This window comes from Peromyscus maniculatus, chromosome 4 (genome assembly GCF_049852395.1).
Source record: "Peromyscus maniculatus bairdii isolate BWxNUB_F1_BW_parent chromosome 4, HU_Pman_BW_mat_3.1, whole genome shotgun sequence".
NCBI classification, from domain to species: Eukaryota; Metazoa; Chordata; class Mammalia; order Rodentia; family Cricetidae; genus Peromyscus; species Peromyscus maniculatus.
The window spans coordinates 53,887,965-53,908,333 of NC_134855.1; the positions used below are offsets into that span (position 1 = coordinate 53,887,965).

The 20,369-nt window shown below is 46.3% G+C and overlaps 1 protein-coding gene across 4 annotated transcripts in view; it reads right to left on the minus strand.

Moving 5' to 3' along the window:
- Positions 1-20,369, minus strand: part of Pde11a (phosphodiesterase 11A) — a 364,881-nt gene that overhangs the window by 20,157 nt on the left and 324,355 nt on the right. For 2 of the 4 annotated variants that reach the window (XM_006972471.4, XM_042275494.2), the window contains exon 19: positions 14,445-14,528. In XM_006972471.4, the coding sequence (XP_006972533.2) occupies positions 14,445-14,528 (84 nt within the window). Of the gene's footprint in view, positions 1-14,444; positions 14,529-17,997; positions 19,207-19,496; positions 19,939-20,369 lie in introns of those variants that run through there. The other 2 variants (XR_013050535.1, XM_076569730.1) reach the window with 2 other exon arrangements.

The window sequence follows — 20,369 nt, forward strand, 5'->3', positions numbered from 1 at the left end:
ACCAGGGCTATTTTTGGCCACGTGAGAAGCGTTAAATGAATCAATAGTTCCAAAGTTTTCTCAGTCTGAGAATAGAAAAGACAAATGCTTATTTCATAAAGATCAAATTAAATCAGTATTTTCTCACTCTCCTTCAAAAATGATTTTAATACCTTCTATATGCTGCAACGGCGCTGTGCATGTACACTCGCCTCTCTGGCTCACCTGTCTCCATCGGAAATAAGGGCTGACCACCTCATTGGGCCTCAACATTTCCTCCGAAAGGCGATCAATGTCCCCTGGCTGACCATTAAATAGATTTTGAAAAACTCTTCAATCCCTATCAGTCCCCGATCCTTATTTAGTTCCTCAGCTCTGCCCTGGGCTGGTCACCGCGGTCCTGCAGGTCATCCATCATCATTTCTAGTCCTTTTCTGATGCAATGTAGCTTGCTCTTTGTCTTGCTTAAGAACTGAACGGCTGTTAAATTATCCATTTATCTTCCTTCAGATTTTCTGTTCAGCTTCTCAGGGCCGTCTTTTCTACCTTGTTTGCTGACTTTTCATTCCGTTTCCCCCTTCTTGGAGGCATCTCAGCTCGCCACTCTGCCCTTCAAAACAAACTCTGGCTCCCGTCGGCTTTTTGCTTGTTTGAGACCTGCTTCACTCGTCACCCCTACCCCCACCCCCCTTTTTTGAGACAGGGTCTTGCTATGCAACCTAGGCTTCAAAAATCCCGTTATTCTTCCTCAGCCTTTCAAGCATGTACCAACATACAAAATTTCCCTTTTAATGTTATGTCTTTGGAATACCTTTAAAAACTCTGAGATATGCTTCAAATTTTATACACAGGTGGGAGGCTGTTGGGACAAGCCCTAAACTGATGAATAAAGTCCTGGGTTCTAATCCTAGCTGTACCCAATAGCGACCTTCTGGGTTAGGTTTTCCTGGCCTGGAGAGGATCTGTGGACGTGTTTCTGGACAGTTCAGTATCACAGCAGTGGTTGCTCCTGTGCAGGTGACTCCACAAAGGCTCTGAGGTCTGGTAATGCCACCACCTGGGTGTGCATGGTCTCAGCCGCCATAGGGGTTTGGAGTCTGAGATGGGAGGGCAGGAAGGATCTAAGCTCTGGTGTTTACTGAGTCTTCTTGGGTTCGTCTTGGAAACCCTAGCCTCGGTTTCCACTCCTGGAGAAGGAACAATTGTGCGATCTAACTTGATATTGCATCCTACAGAGTCGGATAAGGCATGAAAAGCCGGCCCTGAGCACATAGGAAATGCTCAGGAAATGCTGTTGCAGACGCTCTGCATCCCGTGAGCCTGGCAGTTTGGCCATTACCGAGTTTCCAGCAGAGACAATGACATTTAGAGAAGATGTTCATGGCATCAACAACGACAGCCATGTTGTTAGGTTTTGCCATATGACATGTGCTCTGCAGCAGAATGAGGCTACTTTCTGTCCAATCTGTGAACCAAAGGTGATCCAATAAGAAGCCAGTGAGGGCCAGGCTGTGACGCTGGAGGTCAGGTTTGAAAAAGGACACTTTGAGAACAGTCTTGTTGCCTGCCTTAGGCTCTGTCTTGGCGCCTTTTTCTTTTTGGTTGGCTCTTCTTCTGAATGTTTCTCTTTCTTGGCTTCTCTTCTTCCATCTAAAAATGTCAGCTGTTCAAATCACCTGTAGCACCGGGGTCTAAAGCTGATGGCATGTTAGGCCAAGGACCTGGGGAATGAATTCCCCCATCTCTGTAATATTATAGTTGTAGCCTCTCCCTCCCTGTACTTAGAAAAGGTGTTGGTTCAGACACTGGCTCCTAACTCCCTGGAGATTCGGAGCAGCCAGTGTAATGTCCCTGGTTTCTCATCCGTGAAATGAGGGCAGAAATGCTAAAATCCACCACAAGGCATGCAAGATGCTGAGTGACACAAGAGCGTATTAGCTGCAACGTGGTAACCCTGTGTTTCCTGTTCCTGTCACACTCTGCACTTGGCTGTACTGTTGAGCAGGTCCCTGGGTGCTACACAACAGCAAACAGAACATTCCTGAGGGTGTGTGGGAAGACCACTGTCTCGGTTAGTGTGTTGGACATTGTGGCTGAATAACATAGGATGAACATAGATAATTACGATGTGCTGCTAAGGGAAGCTGCAGAGAGTCCAGGGACGAGAATATATCTACCTCTCAGGGGGGGAGATTTATTTTTCAAGGACCTTGTTGTCTGAGCAGGTTCTGAATCCAGAGTGAGACTGGATTGCCCTGCAGAGACGACTGGTGGAGAGGTAGGGCGTGGGGCAGGACTGTAGCCAGGTGGCATTGCAAACATGGCAGGTGCCACTCACGGCAGGATTGAGGGTTACAGGTCCTTCGTGTCTAGACTCTTTTCCCTTTAGTGGTGAGGAGGGAGGGACTGAAGGACAGGGGTTATATGGGGCAGCGGGGGATGGGACAGGCTCCTGAGCATGCCAAGGGTCTGAGTGGGACAGCGAAGATGCCGCTAACATAGTGGACCCAGATGAAATAGAACTCATGATGTGGAAACTAAGATGGAGTAGAAAGGGGGAAACCCGGGTCATCTTGTAACAAGTTTTTTACCCTTTTGGCTTGGAGTTTGTTCTTTTAAGTTGTTTTGTTTCCTTTCCCCGTGTCTCTTCTTTTGTCCTGGAGCTTTTCCTCAACTCTCCTGTGGCTCTTCTCAGCACAGGCTTAAGGACAACTGACTGAGAGCAGCCCCCAAGGCTGGCCCTAAGGGAATGCAGGGAGGGGGCTGGAGAGCTGTGCTGGTAGATGGCGGGTGGGCTTTATTTTAAGGGCACCCTGCAGGGATCTGACTCTTGAGAGCCCCTGTGCAAGTGTCTGCAGATGTCTCCCCTCTGGCTGTTCTGACATCCCACAGCAGGGTATGACTTTCCTGCTTTGTAGGTACAAACAGGGAGATGGATGTGGGAGTCCAGCCAGCCATTCTACAGATGTTCCAGCTGTGGGTTCCCCACATCAGTGCTCTGGGAGAAGGGCTCTCTGATCCCCCAAGTTGGCAGCATTATAGAGTCTACTTACCTGGCTAGCAGGCAGATTCCCGAGACCTCAGTTATCAACATCTAGTCTTCTTTCATGTTTCTAGGCTCATGCCTCAAGAGTTGCGCAAAAAAGCATGGTGCCCTCCCCAAGGGTACCATACACTGAGGTCCTATGCCCTAGTACTCATGGATGTAACCAGATGTGGAAATAGGGTCTCTGAAGATGCTATCAAGATAATATAGGATTAGAGTGGGCTGTTGTTACAGGCCTCGGGAATATGAAGTAAGAATTCAGCTGACTATGGCAAAGCCATTACCTGGAAGAATCAAGGAATTCTTCCAGAGGAAGCCAAGTCTCAAGGAGTATTTGGTGTTGTTTGGCTTTTAATATATCAGCTGTTTTCTGCTATGAATTTCAAGTGTGCTCTCATAGCTTCCCCAAGAACTTTGAAACAGTGTGGATTGATCATTCCTTGGGCATATACAATTAAGGTATTTTAATATAGTCATGCAGACAGGCAAAGCTTCCTGCTTCCAGGCTTTCTGCTCCTTTTTAGCATTAGAATCAGATGTCTGCCTTCTGCAATTATCTCCTTTAGCAAGCACACAAACCCAGGGCCAGCTCCAGACAAAGCATCCAAGGATAAGTGGCAGACAGAATAGCCGGTCAGACTACCCGCTAGTCTCCTGAATTAAGGTAAACACCCATACGGAGACACCGTCTAGGCCAGACAGATGTTAGGTACATAGATTTGTTTCTTGTGCAAATTAAGCTTTCTCTTACAGTCCAAGTGGCATCCTTGAGCAACTTACTTAGAACAAAAGGGTTTTTTCATATCAGGTGCTTCAAGCTGTGACACAAGCCACCTAGCTATTGAGTACTCTTCCCCCACCCTGCCAGAAAATGGTGACTTAGAAAATAAGGCAGTGTTATTTTTGTGACTCATAGACTCATTTACCTAACCACCTCTAAGACTGTAGTTTGAGCATGTTTATGATAAACTCATAATGCTTCATCTAATCACTTCTAAGAATATATTTTGAGCACATAAATTCCCTTTCTGATTTATTCCAGCCCTTCTTTGACCCCCACCTCCTTTATTCACTCCCCGTTTGGGTTGCAAATGAAGCTGACTATCACTGCTCTTGTGAGAACCTTGAAAGCCTTGCATTGTATTGTATTGAAAAAGCCTGACTGCTTGTAAGGTTTTAGACCAGTTCCCGGGAAGGAACAAGGAGGAACAAAGATGAAGATGAGGATGAGATGGAAAGAACCTATTTAGAACTAGGAGAGGACAGGAGAAGGGACAGAGAGGAGCTAAGTGTGAGGACAGAATTGAAGCTGTGTAGATAGAATTTTGTATCAGAAGAATAAAGTGAATGGACTAAAGAGCTTGGTGTATTAAGATTCATTCCCAGCCGGGCGGTGGTGGCGCTCGCCTTTAATCCCAGCACTCGGGAGGCAGAGCCAGGCGGATCTCTGTGAGTTCGAGGCCAGCCTGGGCTACCAAGTGAGTTCCAGGAAAGGCGCAAAGCTACACAGAGAAACCCTGTCTCAAAAAACCAAAAAAAAAAAAAAAAAAAAAAAAAAAGATTCATTCCCTCCGATTGTTTCTCGCCATTGGTAGCATCTCTTCTGGAAACCCTGGGAAAAGACTATTAGAGGCTGGACCCTAATAGTCTTTGATAGGCCCACTATCCAATGGCTGGTGTCTTATTTTTTAATTTACCCTCTATTTATTGACGTTATGTGTAGATGTTTGTGCACCATGTAGGTGTAGGAGCCTCAGGAGGTCAAAAGATAGTGTTGGATTCTCTGGAACTGGAGTTATGGGTGATTGTGGGCAGCCATGTGGGTGCTGGGAACCAACCTGGGTCCTCTGGAAGAGCAGCAAGTGCTCTTAACCGCTGAGCCATCTCTCCTGCTCTCCTAATGTATTTTTAACATTGATTTATTGTGTGAATGTGTGAGATGATGATGGTGCGTGCGTGCGTGCGTGCGTGCGTGCGTGCATGTGTGTGTGTGTGTGTGTGTGTGTGTGTGTGTGTGTGTGTGTAAAGAGGTCTGCAATTTGTGGGAATTGGTTCTCTCCTTCCATCATACGGGTATTGAACCCCCAGATCAAACTTTTCCAACTGAGCTGCCCCCCCCCATTGTTTTTACAGTAAGGGCAGGTGAAGACCTCTGCCTTTGTAAAGAGTGGTATGTCCACAAGCCACAAAGGGCCAAGATCGCAAGCGACTTCCAGAAGTCAGGAGAAAGGCCTAGAAAGTTCCTCCCTCACAGCCCCAGAAGGAACTCAGCCTGCTGTGTCCTTGACTCCAGCCTCTGCAGACGTGGATGGGTAAGTCCGTTGTTTGTAGCCACCCGCTCCGCTGTGCATTATCACAGTAGCCCTCGGGCATCGCTCATGGCTGTACTGGTTTCTCTTCATCCCAAGCCGTGCAGGATCTCCTTCTGAAGGGCAGATCAGCTGGCTTTCCTTGCTGTCCGTTCCCAGCCACTCTGAAATGTTGCCTCTTTTCCGCTTTCCAGTATTTGAGGGTGCCTTCTCTGTTCATGTTTCCTAGAGAGATTCGCACTTTGCACTAGGTAATCTGTGAAATATTGAACGAGGGTTGCTGTGATAGGTGCTCCGACCAAAAGCAGCTTGGGTAGGAAAGGGTTTATACGGTGTACGGCTCCCTGTCACAGTCCATCACCGAGGGAAGCAGAAATCACAGAGAGATGCTATTGTCGTCTTACTCGCTGGCCTTTATACAACTGGATTTCTTCCTTTCTCTCTCTCTCTCTCTCTCTCTCTCTCTCTCTCTCTCTCTCTCTCTCTCTCTCTCTCTCCCTCCCTCCTTTCCTCCCTCCCCTTCTTTTTCTTTTCTTTTCTTTTTGAGACAGGGTCTGACTGTGTAGCCTTGGCTGGTTTGGAACTTGCTCTGTAGACCAGGCTGTCTTGGAACTCACCGAGATTCACCTGCCTCAGCTCTAGCTAGAGTGCTAGGATTAAAGGTGTGTGTCACCATGCTCTCAGGTCATCTGGCTTTCTTATACAGCCCAGACCTGCCTTCCTAGGGATGGTGCCATTTGCAGTGGGCAGGGCCTTCTCACTGTCAGTCAAGACAGTCTCTTGCAGACATGGCCCAGGCCAATATGACAAATAATTCTTCAACTGAGGGTCCCTCTTCCCAGGGGACTCCAGGTTGTGTCAAGTTGACAATGAAAACCGACCAGGGCAGCCATCGAAGGACAAAGGAAAATTATTATGTAGGAAGGTGGACCTCCTGTTTTGAACTTTGTGTTAAGCAGTCAGAGCAGAAACCGTGGTGTGCCTGGGCCTGGGGAGCAGGAGTTGCTTTCACTTGTGAATACTGGAGGAGGAGAATGCGGCTTTTGTTTCTCCCATTGGTTAGCTTCCATGTTTTAGGCGTTTGCAAAAGGGCTCTGTTTATTTATCCTTCTCATTCCCCTTTGAGACCTTGCAAACAGAGCCCTTAACATTGATAATGTTGACAGCAATCCAGGACTTTCTGTCAAGCTCCTCAAAATGACTCCAGCCTCCTACTGTTACCTAAGGGATCTCACATTTTAAAAACACATCCCCTTCTTGTAAAAGGAATGGGATTCTCAGAAAGATGACAGAAACTTTTAAGGTCAGTGTGCTATCTTTAACTGGGGACAATAGCCCATTTTACAGGTGAAAGAGTTACATCAAGGACACCTTGTCATAGTTGGTCGATGTAAGCAGATAAACAGAACCTGATATCCTGGGGACCCTGCATCCTCCCTCTGAAGGATCCACAGTTCTGTTTACACTGCTGAGAAAGGTGGGGTCACCTTTGGCACCCTTAGGATAGCGGTGGGCACAGCAAGGCGTGGGCACAGCACGGCCCAGGTACTCGGTTTGGAGGATCTGCCCCTGCCTCCATCCACTGCTTCATTTAAGCCCACCAGCTCCTGTGAGTTTCATCTCGTCCGCAAAATTCAGATGACGAGACACTTCTAGGATCCAGAGTGAAGTCTCCCCTCAAGAGTAAGGCATGATTGGCCGGGTGGTGGTGGCACACGCCTTTAATCCCAGCACTCGGGAGGCAGAGCCAGGCGGATCTCTGTGAGTTCGAGGCCAGCCTGGACTACCAAGTGAATCCCAGGAAAGGCGCAAAGCTATACAGAGAAACCTTGTCTCAAAAAAACCAAAAAAAAAAAAAAAAAAAAAAAAAGTTAGGCATGATAATGTATATATGTAAAGACACACCAAAAACCCTAGCTTAAACCCCATCCTATGGTGAACACAGTACTCAATGTTTGCTTACAACGTGTGCATAGGGACATCCAGCCTTTGTGGGGCCTCTAGTCACAAGTTTCTTTTGAAATCCAGTCCAGCAGAAACCTGTAGCTTCATTTTAGACTCCCTCCAACAGAGTCACCTGCTGGTCTGCAGTGTCACTGAGAGCTGAGCGCCCATCCCTTACGGCACACATTTGCTAGGATGAGGCAATGCGTCCCGAGCCATATTCAATATTTACAAGCTTGTAACTCTGTAAATCACTACAGCCAAGGATCTCCTAGCCTTCTTGGATATTCTTGGGAGACCTTTGGGGCACTCATTGCAGAGGGTTCTGTGTGTCACAAATGGAGCCAGAATGCTTCCCCTTTACCTGCGCTCACCTCCCCTAAGCTCCGGTGATGGTGGCCCATCACTAAACTGCATAAAGTTTCAAGTACTTCAGTGCAGGAAAGCAATAATTTCTTATCCCAGCCAAGAGTCCACACACCTTGATTTCCTCCCCTATCCCTTCTCCCTCCCTCTCTTTGTCCCTTTCTTCCCCTTTCATCTGAAACCAGTAAACAAATAGTCATGAGGTAAACAGTACTAAAAGTATACTCTCTAGAGGAACGGAAGAGTAATTTAAGTAGACAATCCCAAGCCTTGTATGGACATAGAATCAAGTGGCTTCCCTTCCTCCTCCCTGCCTGCCTCCCTCCCTGCCTGCCTGCCTTTCTTCTTTCCTTCTCCATATCCCCTCCATCCTGTTCCTCTCCTCTCCTTCCCCTCACCTCCATTTTCCACATGCCTGCTCCCATCTCCATCGCTGTAGCAAAGCTTAGGAGATATAACTCAGAGCAGAGCGGCTTCTGAGAGTTCATGGAAACATCCTTTTGAATGTTTGCATTGCCTTCTCATCCCTGTTTGGCTGAGATCATAGGGGTTGTTTGGGAGGGGAGCGGGATTTGCTCTTAGCACTTAGAATCAGGTGTCGTATATGTGTCAAGGAGAGTATCTTGAAGGTAGGAAACAAGGCATTTCCACTCTGAGTCATGATGCCTTGGCTCCTCATGTAGAAACATACCTGATAATTTATCTTTCAGGTAAACAGTGGTTCAGAGACATCAACTGTCTCAGCTTGGAGAACGCCTGCCTGCCAGCTCTGTGTGAGCGGGCGTTCACAAGAGGACAGAGCCCATCAGACAAGCAAGAGGACACTTGACAGTTTTCTACTGTGTGTACTAGGGAAGGAGAAGAGAGAAAACAAGAGAAAGAGAAGTAGGTAGAGAGGCGGGAGGAGCGTACTGGAGGAGGGAGATGAGATGCCACAACCTTGGTGGCACCTTCTTTGGTGGCTTCTCTCTGGAAGGGAAGAGGGCCTGTCTCTGGGATGTCAAGAGTAATCCAGAAAAGGGACAGAATTATCCTACAGCAACATATCTGAAGGACTTAGTAGGTCGTTGTGGACAGTAGGATGACAGGGAAGTAGCCCTGAGCCCTGGAGGGACTCAGGAAATGCCCAAAGAACCAGAGACTAGAACTGACCAGGGGACTGGTGGGGTAGGATGGGGACAGAGGCTGCAGGTCACAAGGCCTGCGGACTTCAGAGCCTGAACAAGTGGAATCATGTCCACGCCCGTCACCCCGCTCTCTGCTCTCTCTTCTTGAAGACTGTTTATTTTACTTCTGAGTCGGTGTGATGCTGTACCATGCATGTTCGCCTTTGTAGGACAAGTAAGAAACCTGCCCCAACCATCTCCTTTTCATTCACTAGACTACTAAATGTCATGCAGGAACCGATCCCTCCCTTTCTCCTTTGCAGTTTTCAAAATATCCCATGGAAATGTTTTCTCGTCCCACATTCAGCCTTTGCAGGCTTTCGAAGAACAGACTCCACAGCTCATTAGATTTTTTTCTTAAAAATAAAATCAGACCGGAGTCATGAAGCATCAGGGCACACCGAGTTGTTTTTACAGACTTTCCTCAGGATCTAGAGAGGCTGTCTTTTATAACCTCTTTTCTAGTTTATTGGTTTCTAACTTGAAGCCTCCACAATGTCAAGTATATTATACTATATTTTATTCTTTAAAATTTTTTATTTTATGTGTATGGGTGTGCTGGCTAGTTTTATGTCAACTTCACACAGGCTAGAGTCACTTGGAAAGAGGGAACCCAGTTGAAAAAATGTCCCCACCTGTGGGCAAGACTGTTGTGCATTTTCTTGATTGATGGTGATGTGGCAGGGCCCTGCCCATTGTGGGCGGCGCCATTCCTGGGCTGGTGGTCCTCGGCGCTATAAGAGAGCAGGCTGAGCAAGCCATGAGGACCAAGCCAGTAAACAGTGTTCCCCCATGACCTCGGCATCAGTTCCTCCCTCCAGGTTCCTGTCTTGCTCGAGTTCCTGCCCTGACTTCCCTCAGTGATGGGCTGAGATGTGGAACCATAAGCTGAAATATACCTTTTCCTCCCCAAATTGTGTCTCTCACTAGGACAATGGGTGTTTGCCTGCATGTGTGTGTATGTACCACACGAGTGCCTGGTTCCCTTGAAGGTCAGAAGAGGGTGTTGGATCCCTTGGACCTGGAGTTACAGATGGTTGTGAGCCATCATGTGGGTGCTGGGAGTTGAACCCAGGTCCTCTGAGAGAGCAGACAGTGAGTGCTCTAAACTGCTGACCTACCTTTCCATTCCTCAAATACATTTTGAAGACTTTTCCTCCTCATTCTTCTTAGAGAGCACACTGATAGCTCTGCCAGGAGGACTCTATGTTCCACGACAATCATTACAACCAAAGTTAAAATAAATACATAAATAAAATGAAATTTCAAGCTCATTGTCTGTTGTGGGACTTCTGACACTGTTTTTTGAGACAAGGTCTCACATAGCCCCGGCTGGCCTTGAACTCACTACGTAGCAGAGGCCACCCTTAAGCTCTGGTCCTCCTGCCTCCATCTCCCTAGTGCGGGACTCTAGGATTATAGTTGTGTGCATGGCCATGGCTGGTTTACAAGGTGCTGGGGGTTGAATTCCAGTGTCAGGGAGGAAGTCCAGCCCCCAGATCAAACGATGGGGATGAGATGGAAATCTGATTACCTCGAAAAAGCTGTCACTTTTTAACAAACGGATTGATCGCGCCTCTGTGCGTCATTGCCATTCTTAGGTATGCTGAGGTTCAAGTTGAGAACTAAAACATGGGGCAGAAACTTCGTGTGCTTCTGCGAACAGCAGCTCAGAATGAGGCGGCCACAGGAGGGTTCTGTTTATCCCTAAGGCTGCCTCAGCAGTGACTCCAAACTTTGATAGTGTCTTTTTTTCCCTTTCTTCTTTCTTACTTTTTTTTTTTTTTTCTTCCAAAGATGTTGAGCAGCAGGCTAATGGCTCCCCAGCAGGATGCAAAGACAGCAGAAAGCTCTGGAATCAGATGTCAATGTATTCCTCCAAGACATCCTGCTAGGACAGAGCTAACTAACCAGGGCTTTACACTTCTCCTGGGGACCACGCTTTGATGCTCCCCGCCTGCTCTGGGCCTCCTGTATGTTTCCTGATTAAAATGCTGTCACAGACAGATAAATCATGACTTCTGCCTGGCTGCTGTCCCCTTCTCTCCCCCACCCCTCTCTTTGTCTTCTTTCCAAAAGTTTGGAACCCTAAGATTTCAAAGATAAACATATGTAGACAGTCATGTCACATCTCATATGTAACCGTAGGGAGCTGGGGTTGGTCCCCACTGTGCCCTCCCACCTGGCCTGCAGTGAGAGCTGAAACAGCCACACATATCTGATCTTCATTTCAGATAGAAATGGCCAGATTCATTCATAGGACGCACAGGGTCCACATGCTACGGTTTGGGGGCTTTATTTACATACATGCATTTAATTATATAATTAATCAACCACCCTACCACTAAGGTACACCCCTTATGTTTTCTTATATTTCCCGTCAGCCACTTTTGCCCAGTTATTTATTACTTCAGTAGTTTTCTTACGAGTAGATTTCAGAGTGAGAATTCCTCCTTGTTTTTCTCCTACCTAGTCACGGGTGGCCTGAGGGTGAACACTGTCCCGTGGACAAGACTTCTGATTTTTTTCAAGGAATGGCCATCAGAATGTACTGGTGTGGGTTCCCACCAGGGCCTCTTCAGGCACTTGAGAAGCAACAGTCTTTCCCCTTTGCTTGGAGGAGAGCTGAACTCAACAACAAGGGCACAAGCGGAAAGGGCTTGCTCAATCAGGATGTTTAATAAGAAGAAGCCTTCGAAAGTCACAAAGATAAAACCGATTACCCAGTGAAAGTCAGTGGAGTCAAGCAGCCGCACTTAAGCCGTACTGGTATCTCCTGCCCCTCTGCATGGCCACCCTCCTCCTCCAACTCCCCTAGCATTATACAGAGCAGCCTCCAGCCTCTCCAGCCTCCATCACTCCGTGCTCCATGCTCCCCATAGAGGACATCTCAGTCCTTCCCACCACAGTCTCTTTGCTTGGGCTCTACACAATTCTCTTGCCGTCCACGTCTACTATCTTGGAGCCCGTGATTTTGCCATTCGAGGGGATGTCCATTATGTGTCTTGTGAGTACTGTTCTTTGCACTTTTGCTGTGCCCCCCAGCCATCTTAGCAAGACCACACTAGATTCTTCTGCTTTGTATTTCAGACATCACTCTAGACCATGCCAGTAGGGATCTCTGTTGTCAGCCACTACCGCACTTGTCACCTGTCTTTTCCGAACCTCATGATTGCATTTCTAAGTTCAAAACCCTCATGGCCTTTCTGCAGCAAGCCTACTCATCCCAAACACTTGGCCTTAGGGTCCAGGGTCATCTTAGTGACTTTTCTTGTTACTTCCTTGAGATTGTTGTCTTTCCAATGGCTGCAATTCCTGCCCAGTGACTGACTCCATTTCATTTTGGGAACACCATCAGCTGGTGTGAGATTGTCCACTGAACTGTGGGAAGCCCCCGTCACAGACAGACCATGGCAGAGATGCTGAGAGGGCTCTTCCAACACTGGCTGTACTTTCAGTTTGATGGCTCTTTGAAGGGTTGGTTTCAAAGTCTTATAAAAAATTTACGACTGAAATTGTGAAATAAAAAATGGAGTGGTGACAAGAAACCAAGAGAGCAAGCTTTCCATTGGCTGTTGCCTGGGAAGGCAGCAGCAGTGAACGGAGAGCATCAGCCTTATGAGCAATGTTCTCCATGTTCTCCTTTGGGGTGGTGTGGCTTTGGACAGAGACAAATCAGTTGGAGAACTTTCCATCGGCTGTTGAATCAGGCCATTGGAAAGCCTCCACACTGAAGCAAAGGTCAAGGCTGAGAAGGACACAAATTAAATGTGTAGGTGCGTCACTTGGTCTGTGTGTTCCACTTTCTGAAAATAGCAGGCGTTTCTAACCTCTAAGATGAGTAAGGAACACACACACACACACACACACACACACACACACACACACACACACACACACAATCAGGATGCTCTATCATGTGCTGTGGGAATATTACTCCCTCAATCGTCAACACGAATCTTTTCTGATAACTTCAAGTAACTTCCTTTTTAACCTGAAGATTTCAAAGTACTTAGTAGCGAGGACATGATAAGCTCAAAGAACTGCGGATGAGCAGTAGATGACAGACGCAGTGTGGGAGCCGCAAGCAGACCCTTAGCAGCACGTGGAGTTAGTTGAGTTTACTTCCTTCCAGTCAGAGGAATTTATTAATTAAAAGAGTAACGTAGCCATCCCATTAATACCTATGCACAGGGAACTGAGTAACACTAAACCACAATTCAATGTGGGCAACCAAAGGCAAGTCAGCCAAGCAAAAGGCACCTGGTCCAGCATGGTTGGGCTCTACGTGGGAGCCTGCTCAGTGAGCATCGAGGGTGGGGGAGCAGACAGGAAGAAAAGAGAGTTAGGATCCCCTTTACACTAAACTATATCATTCTCAATGTTTCTGGTCCAATCTTTCATTATTAGATGGGAGAATATTATAGTCATTTGTAACCATAACAATTGATTTTAGATTAGTTTAAAACTGTATCTGATTGATTTTATGATATTGGGCATTTAATGAATTATATGGAACAACAAGGGAGTTTACTTTCATCATTTGTGGTTATTAGAATTACATTTCTGTCTTGAAGACAATATTCTAATTTGTTTGCTTTCAGGGGACTGCGACAGGTCTCTGTAGCTCCCAACAGTACTGAAAATGAAGTGGTGGATAAGTTGGAGCCTTAATGGTTGTGAAGTCCTTAAAAAACAATCCTGTGTTCTTAATGGAGTAGCAGAGAATGGGAAACTAAAGAGGTCTCGCTTTCTCTGCGTGCATCTCACTTTGAAGTAGGAATCGTGCTCAGACTGATTGAGCTAGGTCGGGGGTAAAGAACTTGCCGGGTTTACATATGAGAGCAAATGTTTAGCTGTAGAATTAAAAGCCAACGTATACTAAACTGTTACTGCAAATGGATGTTGGCCCTGATCAGAACTCAAAAAGCGGAATGTGACCCATTCAAAGTTGACACATGTCTCCTTGCCCCAGGCAGCCTCTGCACCAGGCAGCGAAGCAAGAACTCATTAGTGGTATCACTCAAGATTCACTGCTTGGCACAGTTATGTTTGCTTAAAGAAGGAGGCAGATTTTAAAGATGGAAGATGCTTCCCATACAAAGCCCAGTGGCCCAGACCCTGGGGTTAGAGCAGAAAGGTGTGTTCGATGAAACTCTGGTATTTCACATAGTACTAATAAAAATGAAAAGCAAAAAAATTTCTAATTGAGAAACTCAGACTTAATCAAGGCTAAGTATGCTTCTTTCTCACTAGACTTCTCTAAGCCTTCAATACTTTAATGTATATGGGATTTTTCCTTAGTTATTCGGCCTTTGAGCTGCTTTAGAGACAGATGGTATTGACTATGGTTGCATCCTTGTGTTTCATGGGGGTGCTATTTGGTGAATGCAGAGACAGATATTATAATCCCTGGTTTACAGACAAGGAAGGTGAGGCTATGGAGATTACATTTCAGACAGTGGTAGAGAACTGGGGTCCCCATCTTCGAAGCACCAGCTCTTGGGTCAAAAGTTTGAAGCAAGATTACAGTTCGTATCCTGCAAGTGTCTCTAACTTCAAATGTTTCTGAACAAACTTTATCCATGCTCTCCTTCACCTCAGGCAGGACACACAGACACAAGTCAGCAGTACCTGATACAAAGGCATGCAGATGCTATCAATCCACTCCAGTTGCAACCGAGGCAGTTCATCTTTCCGGTTCCGGTCAAAGATAGCCTAGAACAAAGAAGTAGAAATCTTGCTTTTGTTCACTGGAGTATTTTACAGTCACTTTGTCAAGTAACGCTTCAGATTTTATCAAATGAATATTTCACAAACCACAATCCTTACACATAGCTTCTTCTCCTTTATCTACGATAGGAAATAAAGTATTTTCACATCTTATGAGATTTGTAAGTGAATTTATTTGAACTTTATGGCATTCAACTCCTTGGGGCCAAACTCTGTCTGCAGGTCCAGGTAATTGTTACTAAATCAAGTCGCCGGGTCACTGGGAACTGAGTACAAGTCAAGGAGAAGGAGATACATCTCACTGCCACAAAAATAATGCAGCCTTCTATTTTTGTAGCAAGAAGATGTCAGAGATTGGAAAAGATCCTTAACAGCAATTTTCTTTTCTTTTTTCCCGTTTATTAAACATAAATTATTTTATGATGATTTTAAGGGTTGGGTGCTAGTTTGGCAATCATGTGCTTTTTGGTAAGGTTCTGTGGTTAGTAGGTTACTAGGTACTTGTCTTTGTTGGATGGGGGTGGCAGGGATTCATCCTTTCTTCACCCCAGTGTTTATGTCTTCTGGTGCCTCTCTGCTTCCTATAATCCACACTAATTTGATCATGGGGCTCCCCACTAGTGAACTTATTTAGTCCTAATAGCCTCCAAAGGCCATGCCTCTCCCATCAGAGTGGGACTGAATTTCCATGCTCTCAATATTCACATTGGGGATAAGTCTTAGCACATGAAACCTCCGGACTCAGACCACACCCAAACCACAGCAGTCTGATTCGTTTTCTCTATAGTTCTTTTTTTTACTCAAGTTATTTATCTGGTTTCTCTGCTTCTGATGGATATTGTATAGAAACACTCTTTTAAAAATTCAAGAAATTTCAGTATACACACAGAACTATACAATTACCACCACACTTAATTTTAAAATCCGTGTTAACAATAGCAGCTCTACCTTCTTGCAAGCTTCCAGCCTTATGCAAGCAGTGATTTATCCCTATCTGTACAGGTTTGCCTGTTCCACAATTCATTCACATGGAGTCATACATGCATGGTCTTTTAGGGTGGGCTTCTCTCGTGTAGCAGGATTTTAAAGGTATATCTAGGTAGCAAGTATCAACCCTTCATTTACTCATTTTTTGTCATATTATATTTCAATGCAGAGATTTATAACATTTTGTGTATTAATTTATCAGTTGATGGACATTTGAGTCATTGACACTTTTTGGTTGTTATGAGTAATGCTATTGTGAACAGTTGTGTGCAAGTTTTTGTATGGGTGTTTTTATTTCCTTTGTGGATAAACCTAGAAGTGAATGGGTTATATGGTAACTCTATGTTGAACATTTTATATTAAACTTTATTTTTTTACATTGATGATGATGATGATGATGATGCCATGACATATATGTAGGGGCCAGAGGACAACTCTTGGGAGTTGGCTCTCTCCTTTCACCGTGGGATCCAGGGATATAACTCAGGTTGCCGGGTTTGTACAGTAAGTACTTTGCCTGCTGAACTTTCTCGCCAGCCCTATGTCTAACTTTTTGAGGATTCCAGACTGGATTTTCAAAATAGAGCACTAGTTAACATTCCTTCCCGCATCTCCTTATGTCCTGGCTTCTCTGAAGACTTACCAATGTTTGTATTGTCTGTCTTTTTAATGATAGCCCTGTTAGCATGTGTGAAGTGGTACCTCACCATGACTGCAATTTGCATATTCGTGATGGTTAAAGATTTTAGCAATCTTCTTGCGTGTCTACTGGCTATGAGTTTGTTCACGAGTGCGTTCCTAAGTGACATGCTTATGTAGAGGCCCTTTTCCAGTTTTTAACTGCATTGTCTCTTATTGTTATAGGAGTTATTCTAATGTTCTAACTACAAGGCCCATATCAGATGTACAATTTGTAAATAATTTCTCTTATTCTGTAGATTGTCTCTTTGTTTTCCTTATAGTATCCTTTGGTGCAGACATACTTGATGTTTTGATAAAGTCCAGTTTATTTTTGGTGAAATACAAGCCAGCATCTCTGGCCTTTTTGTCTTTTGTCTCTTGTATTTCTAGTATCATATCTAATATAGCATAGCTGAATCAAACTCAAAAAGATTTAGACCTCTAACTTCTTTGAAGAGTTTTATTGTCTTAGCTTTTAGACAGATCTAGCAGTTTTAGCTAGATCTATTCAATAATATGAGCTTACTTGTGGGTACGCTAAGAGGAAGGACCAGGGGTTGGAGAAATGGCTCAGTGGTTAAGAGGTCCTGAGTTCAATTCCTAGCAACCACATGGTGACTCACAACCATCTGTAATGAGATCTGGCGCCCTCTTCTGGCCTGCAGGCATGCAGGCAGGCAGAACACTGTATACATAACTGACTTGATCTGTTTGTGGGGCCCCTGGCAACGGGACCAGGACCTGTCCTGGGTACATGAACTGGCTATTTTAGAGCCCATTCCTTATGGTGGGATGCCTTACTCAGCCTTGATGAGGGGTGAGGGGCTTAGTCCTTCCCCAACTTGGTATGCCAGCCTGTGTTGACTACCCAAGGGAGGCCTTACCCTCTATGAGGAGTAGACTAGGGAGTGGGATGGGGAAAGGAGGGAGGGAGGATGAGAAAAGAGGAGGGAGGGGAAACAGTGGTTGGTATATAAAATGAAAAAAAATTAATTAAAAAAAAAACAAGGAATAAGGGCCAGGACTTCAATTCTTTATACTTGTGAATAGCCACTTAGCCATGGACTATTTGCTGAAAAGACCATTTTCCCCACCAAATTGTCTTGAAAGTAGTGTTGACATCAGTGGATCATAATTGTAAGGGTTTATTTCTGGGTTATCACTTCTTAATCAAGGTCTGATGAGGTGAGAGGAGCGGGGTGCCCCTCTGTCCCGTGTTTGCCTTCTGCAGAATTTTGCATCTTACAACTGAGCGTGATTATTTACCATGATATTTCCCCCCAGCTGACAAGGCCCTAGGGTCCTTGAAGACAGGGAAGATGATGTCCCCTCATTTCTGGATACACAGCGTTGAGCTTTCTGTTTGACACATGCTGGTGCTCGGGCCCACTCTATCAGTCAGCTTCAGACATGAGCCCTCTGACTGTGGCCCAGCTTCAGTTTGGTCTCAGAAAGTCACTGTGATGCTCTCTGGCCAGTGGAACCCTAGGGGCACTTCTAAAAATCAAAGGGTATTAAAGCGAGCAGGTGTCAGCTCCTGGAGCATTACAGATGTTTTTGCAGCTGGGTCAGCGGAGGAAAGTCCTACCGCAGAAGCCAGACTCTCCAGAGGAGACAGCTGCGTTAAGTAACCTTTTGTGAGGCGAGAGGAGCATTTACAGCTGTATATCCATCATGAAATTAATTTCATTTGTGTCTTCAGAGAAGGCCTTAGCTTGAAAGACCCCCGGCTGAGATCTTTCTCCGGGAGAGACCCCAAACCCAAGGAACACACCGAAACCACAGATCAGATGCAAAAGCAAGAGGGTTTATTTAGACCAGGTACCTGGGGCGAAGTCTCTTGGAGGACTTGCGCGCTTTCCTAGGGCAAGGGGGACTTTTTATGGGATCCCAGGGGCAGAGGCGCGGTTACAGAAGCGAGAAGCATAGTTACAGGGTCCCTATTGGTTGTTTCAAAGAAGGCCAGGGTGAACTTGGGGTCATATGTGTGTGGCTGATTTGGCCTTGTCCAGGCCAGCTGCTTATTCCTCAAGGCCAGGGGCCCGCCATAAAATATCAACTGTCTTACTCCCAAGGCTGCTGACCACAGTTATCTCTCTCAAGGCTGGCCATAGCTATCTCTGTCAAGGCCGGGTAGCTGGCTATGGCTGTGAACTCCTGTTTTTCTGATTCCTGCAGAATGGCGTTTCTAAGGCCAAGTTATTGGGGGGGGCATAACATCGGCCCAACGCCCCATATCCTCATAATGGAGCGGGGGTCTTTCATTCCCCCATTTTCTTTTGTACCAAATGAAATCTTTCATTTTAGGATGGAGAATAAGGGGTTAGCTCTATCTCTGACTGTCTGAGCCTCTGATATTGTTTGGTTAGGATCAAAGCCTGGGCAACAGAAACCTTATCCTTGATGAATTGCACCAATCTGTTGAGGATGTATGACCCAAACAATAAAATGAGCAGGAGGACGATTAGGGGGCCCATAATGGTGGAGACAAGGGTCATAAACCACGGTGACCTTTGGAACTATCTTTTAAATCATTTTTGTTGAGCATGGCTACTTGGAGCTGTCTGAATTGGCCGGTCTCCATAAGGGCTGCAGTCCCTGTATCTACCCCAGCAGCTATTTTGTTTATGGTAATTTTTTTCCAGTAACAGGGCCAGCGTCAGGGAAACAGGCTCTCTGGTGATGTCCCTCCTTATGTCAGGAGGACTATTAGGGGGATCAAGGGGACCCCCGGGTGAGTCTTATCTTTAGTGGGTTTGGAGAGCGTTGAACTAGATGTCTCGGTGCCCTCAGCTTCGTCGGGTTCCTTGGCAGTCTTTACATGTGACGTGTGGACCCAAGCCGCTGTCCCGTCAACCTCGGCTCTAGGTTCCTGGATTGATGGCGTCGGACCTAGACAGAGTCCCCAATCTTGAATGGGTGAGGTATCACCGGGCGGTTCAGTTGCTCCCGGCAGGCAGGGGTTTTTGCACCGTCTTTTGCATCAATTGGAGGGCTAGTGGCAAAAGAGGAGATATCAGAGTAAAGGAAATTTACAATTGGTGGGGGAGCCCCATACATGATCTCGAACGGGGTTAGGCCATGAGGCCCAGGAGTGTTCCGGGCTCGGTAAAGGGCTAGGGGGAGTAGGAGCACCCAATCTCTAGTGCCAGTTGCAAGCGTTAATTTGGTTAAAGTCTCCTTAATGGTTTTATTTGCACGTTCTACCTGTCCTGAGCTCTGGGGGCTGTATGCACAATGAAGTTTCCAATCGATCCCCCGTAGCCTGGCCACCTCCTGACTTACCTGGGAGACGAAGGCGGGCCCATTGTCTGACCCCAATATCTGGGGTATTCCATACCTGGGAAAGATGTCATCTAGGAGTTTTTTGGTTACCACGTTAGTGGTCTTTTTTTCTTGGTAGGCAAGGCCTCTGTCCATCTATGATGTAAGCGTGTCGCTCGGGGCTTTATTTCGCCCCCATTTTCTTTGTTAGTTCCTGGTCCTCCGGGCTTCCGCCATCCGGAGGGCCTGGGTCAGCGCGATCAGCTCTGCCTTTTGGGCCGATGTTCCAGGTGGCAGTGGTGAGGTCCAAACTATCTCCGATTCGGTGGTGACGGCTGCTCCAGTCCTCCGTTCTCTTTCTTGGAGGAAGCTGTTCCCATCCATGAACCAGGCAGCAGGGTTGCGGGGTTGAGGGAGACAACTGGTCTGCACACCATTCGATCTGAGGGCTGCTGGACCAGAGCTTTTACCGCATGGGAGGATAACACAGTTAATGGCTGTCCCAAAGTCAGTTTCCCTGCATCCTTGAGCAAAACAGCAATGGCTACCACATGTAGACAGGGGGGCGGGCCATCCTGCAGCTACCGGGCTTTCATGGCCCCAGTCTCTGTATCAACATTTCTTTTGCAAAGCCTGAGTTCTCGTCCACGAACAGTTTAAAGGGCTAGGACTTGTAGGGGGCTCCCTTTGGGTCCTGTCCAGATGTCAGCTGAACCTTTTTTTTTTTTTTTTTTTTTTCGGTGGTCCTTTGATACCTCCTGTTACCTGTGGCCCCCTGGACCAAAGCTGTGCGGTCATTGAGAGAGCCTCCGGTATGGGTCAGGACTGAATGTTGAGCCCCGGTGTCCACTAGGAAGGTCACTGGCTGCCCCCTAATCTTGAGAGTTATCCTAG